Below are 3,353 nucleotides of genomic sequence, written 5' to 3' on the forward strand. Positions count from 1 at the left end.
TATCTGGCACTTGCACAAGAAGTGCCGCATATATCTTAACCTAGCACAAACTAGATTATTGAATTGGCAAAGGTGAACGATCAAAAATTTCACTTCAACTAGATTATTCCGGAAGCACTTAATTCAGATACCATTTTAAACATGTTGTAAAGTCAAAGGATGAAAGTATAATACACCAGAAGTCTCTCAATATACTTAGAGCTTATATCATGATAGAGAAGGGCATTCGGTTGCAAAATTCTACCTTATAAAACTTGACAACTGATCCTACCATTCTCTTTATAAACTAATGTGTGGTATATGTCAAGAAATAGGTTATAACAGCTTAGTTTTAGGATGAAGAGTCTAACTAAAGTCCAGTTAAAAGAAACACCTAAGTTCATTCAACAACAAAAAGTGAAAAGAGAAAGGATACAAGTGTATTTACAGATTCATCTGTCTTCATAACAAATTGAAATTAAAAAATGGAAACACTTACAATTTATTGGGAGTATCCACATGTGGAAATCTTGAAAGATCTAATTGGAGAACTCCACATAAAGCAGCTCAAAAGCAATGGAGTCAAATTACTAATTTCCATTAGGATCAACCACATGAGATGCTAAAAAGGCTCTTCGGGCTGGAAAAGGCCACCATCTGCTGAGGGCAAATCCAAAATGAAATTTTGCTCTATTATTGCATGTCTTCCCCACTTCATCATAAAGAATGGTGTAGTTTGAGCTGCTTATGTTCCTGGAGTAGCAAAATTTACTGCTATCATAATTGTATGTTTGTTGGGTACTTCCCACTCCACTCACAACCAAGTTGTCCTTTACAACCATAACACCCTGTCCATTCTGCAAATTCCTGAGTGAACTGCTAGGCAACCTGGCATCAGCATCTATATACTTCTTCTCATTAAATCCCAATGTGACATTTGCTACGGACATTGAAGTTCCATTTCCTTGATCGAGATAGTCAGAGTATAAGTATAATAGAAACCTCTTGAGTGATTTCTTTGATTTAGCATCAGAGGCTGGCATCATTGCATAAATACTGTCATTAAAATGGATCATCTGATGCACGATCTGCAGATCTCCATCCTTGGCCATCACCATTGAGTTACTATAACTTAAATCTTGAATAGATTTGGTTGTGACTGTGCCATAAGAGGACTTGACCCATCCAGTGGAGGATATGAACCTGGTTGTATTTGTAATGAATGTTCCATTTAAACCCTTAAAGTCTGACACAGAAGAAACACCCAGAGGAACAATGTCATGCTGCAAAAGCTTCCCTTCAGTCTTAGTGCTCTTACTATCCAACCATAGATGCAAATTAGCATCAATATACCACACATTCAAAGCATTTGTAACACTAAAACCTAGTTTGTGGGTTTTCTCATCCAATAAATTTCCCAAAAATGGGGTAATTTCAATATCATAAGTAGGGAGATCAAATGAACCGACTCCACTAATTGGTCTCCACAAGAGAGGATTAATTCCTCCTGTATACACCACAGTGAAAGGCCAAACAGCTCCAACCACTTCACCATCCAAACTAACCACAACTTCCCTAAAAGGTCCATTCCCTGCCAAATTTGTAAGATTATTGGCAGCAATATAATCGTTCGGAGGATTTCCATACCAAAACTCATCATTCTCATGAAAAGATACATATACCTCCAACACAGCCCGATAAACATTCTGAGGAATTTCAAATTCCTTCACTTTAACATCAGTAGCATTCTCGATCTCATACCACAACCCATCTTTCAGTGGCAAATCCCGCGAAAAGGGTATGATCAAATCAGCCTTAGAACCAACCCCAGATCCTAAAATTTCCGCTTTTTCCTCAAAACGATTCATTTTTTCAACAAAAGGGTAAAAATATAGGGTTATGTTGACATGGTAAACACCAGTATAAGTCTTGTCAACAAGATTTCCCATATAAACAGAAAAAGTTTGAGTCTTGTTCATTAAAAGCAATGAGTTATACCTTGTGATATCCTTTTTGACACTCCAGACAATCCCAGTAGCTCGAGGCTCAGCTGTGCAGCTCCTGAGTAGCTCCACTCCAGACAACCAAACTCCAAAAATCCTGTCAAATTGCCTTCCTTTACATGTAGCATTCCACTCCAGGACGATCTTGGAAAATTCCTGATAAGGGCAATCAGATGGAAAGGTGTAGTTTGCAAAGACAGGAGGTTTACCATAAGTGTAGCCAAAGTCATGTTGCAGAATAGTGAGGGAACAGGGCTTGGCGTTTGGGACTCTGATGGGTTTGGTGACTTCAAAAAAGCGAGTTGGTGGGATGGTGTCATTGGTTGATGGTTGGGAGAGAAGGGTTGATTTGAGGAGGGTTTTGGTTTTGTGGATATTGGCTTGGCTGAAGAGAGGATGGAGAAATAGAAGGGATAGAAAGAAGAGCAAAGGGAAGCAGGTGGAAGACATGGATGGTGGATGGTAGGGAATAGGGAGATTGTTCCTTTGAAGGGTACAACTACTAGTAAGTTTGCTTTTGGAGTTAAAAGCAATGTCTACAATTGAATACTTCAAGGCAAAAACAACATAGAAAAAGTTAGGAGTGGACAGAATTGGGGAGAGAAACAAGGGATAGACATTGAACGGAAACTGGAAATAGTAGGCATAGAAAGAAAAAGATCTGACTTTAGTAGAAAGTGAAATAATGACATTAAATTACAGGTTGGCTTTTAGGAGAAAAATACCTTCAAAATTAGCTATTTAATGGCATGATCCATTGTCATTGTATTTGACCCAAGTGACCAAAGATTCATTGTCTATAAAAACAAAAATGTGTGATGGATGGAAATTAGTCATTTAGGAAGTTAAGATTCTTTTTACTGTCTCGGATCATTTGATTAAATGATAAAATTATTCATCATTTAAAGAGTTAAATTCAAAATTTTTAAATAAAAGTTTACTTATTTGTATATTATTATTTTTTTCTCAAATCACACACCCATTAGGATTAGAATAGGATGGAGGACATATGATAAAAATATTAAATTGGAAGGTTCCCTACCCAATTAAGCTGCAGCCTTTGCCCAAGGAATTGTTTACCTTATTTTGACCTCTTAAGATTTTACTGACCATAGTGAATAAAGCATGCATGCAAGAATAAGAAGTAGTATTTGGTATGTGAAAGCTAGATTACAAGAAGCTGAAGTCAGAAAATAAATCAATTAAAGTAAATTTGCTTAACAGTTTAAGTTTATGCAGTAACTGAGATAGTTCAGAATTTCCTTGAGCTTCAGCTTGATGCATTCAGTTCACCAATCAGAATGAAAAAGAATAAGCATTTACCCTTCAGCTACATACTTCTGCCTTTGAAACTCCAAAATTTTGTGTTAC

General features: G+C 36.8%; 1 protein-coding gene across 1 annotated transcript; it reads right to left on the bottom strand.

Annotated features, from left to right (window-relative positions):
• On the bottom strand, nt 361–2,633 carry LOC108662971 (peptide-N4-(N-acetyl-beta-glucosaminyl)asparagine amidase A-like). Its single transcript, XM_018125134.1, has one exon. The coding sequence runs from the start codon at nt 2,430–2,432 to the stop codon at nt 570–572; it is 1,863 nt and encodes a 620-aa protein (XP_017980623.1). The 5' UTR covers nt 2,433–2,633; the 3' UTR covers nt 361–569.

The sequence above is a fragment of the Theobroma cacao genome, chromosome 7 (assembly GCF_000208745.1).
Source record: "Theobroma cacao cultivar B97-61/B2 chromosome 7, Criollo_cocoa_genome_V2, whole genome shotgun sequence".
Lineage (NCBI taxonomy): Eukaryota > Viridiplantae > Streptophyta > Magnoliopsida > Malvales > Malvaceae > Theobroma > Theobroma cacao.

Bases quoted from the DNA above. Each gene is read 5' to 3' on its own strand.
- LOC108662971 (XM_018125134.1), bottom strand. From the start codon at position 2,432: ATGTCTTCCACCTGCTTCCCTTTGCTCTTCTTTCTATCCCTTCTATTT.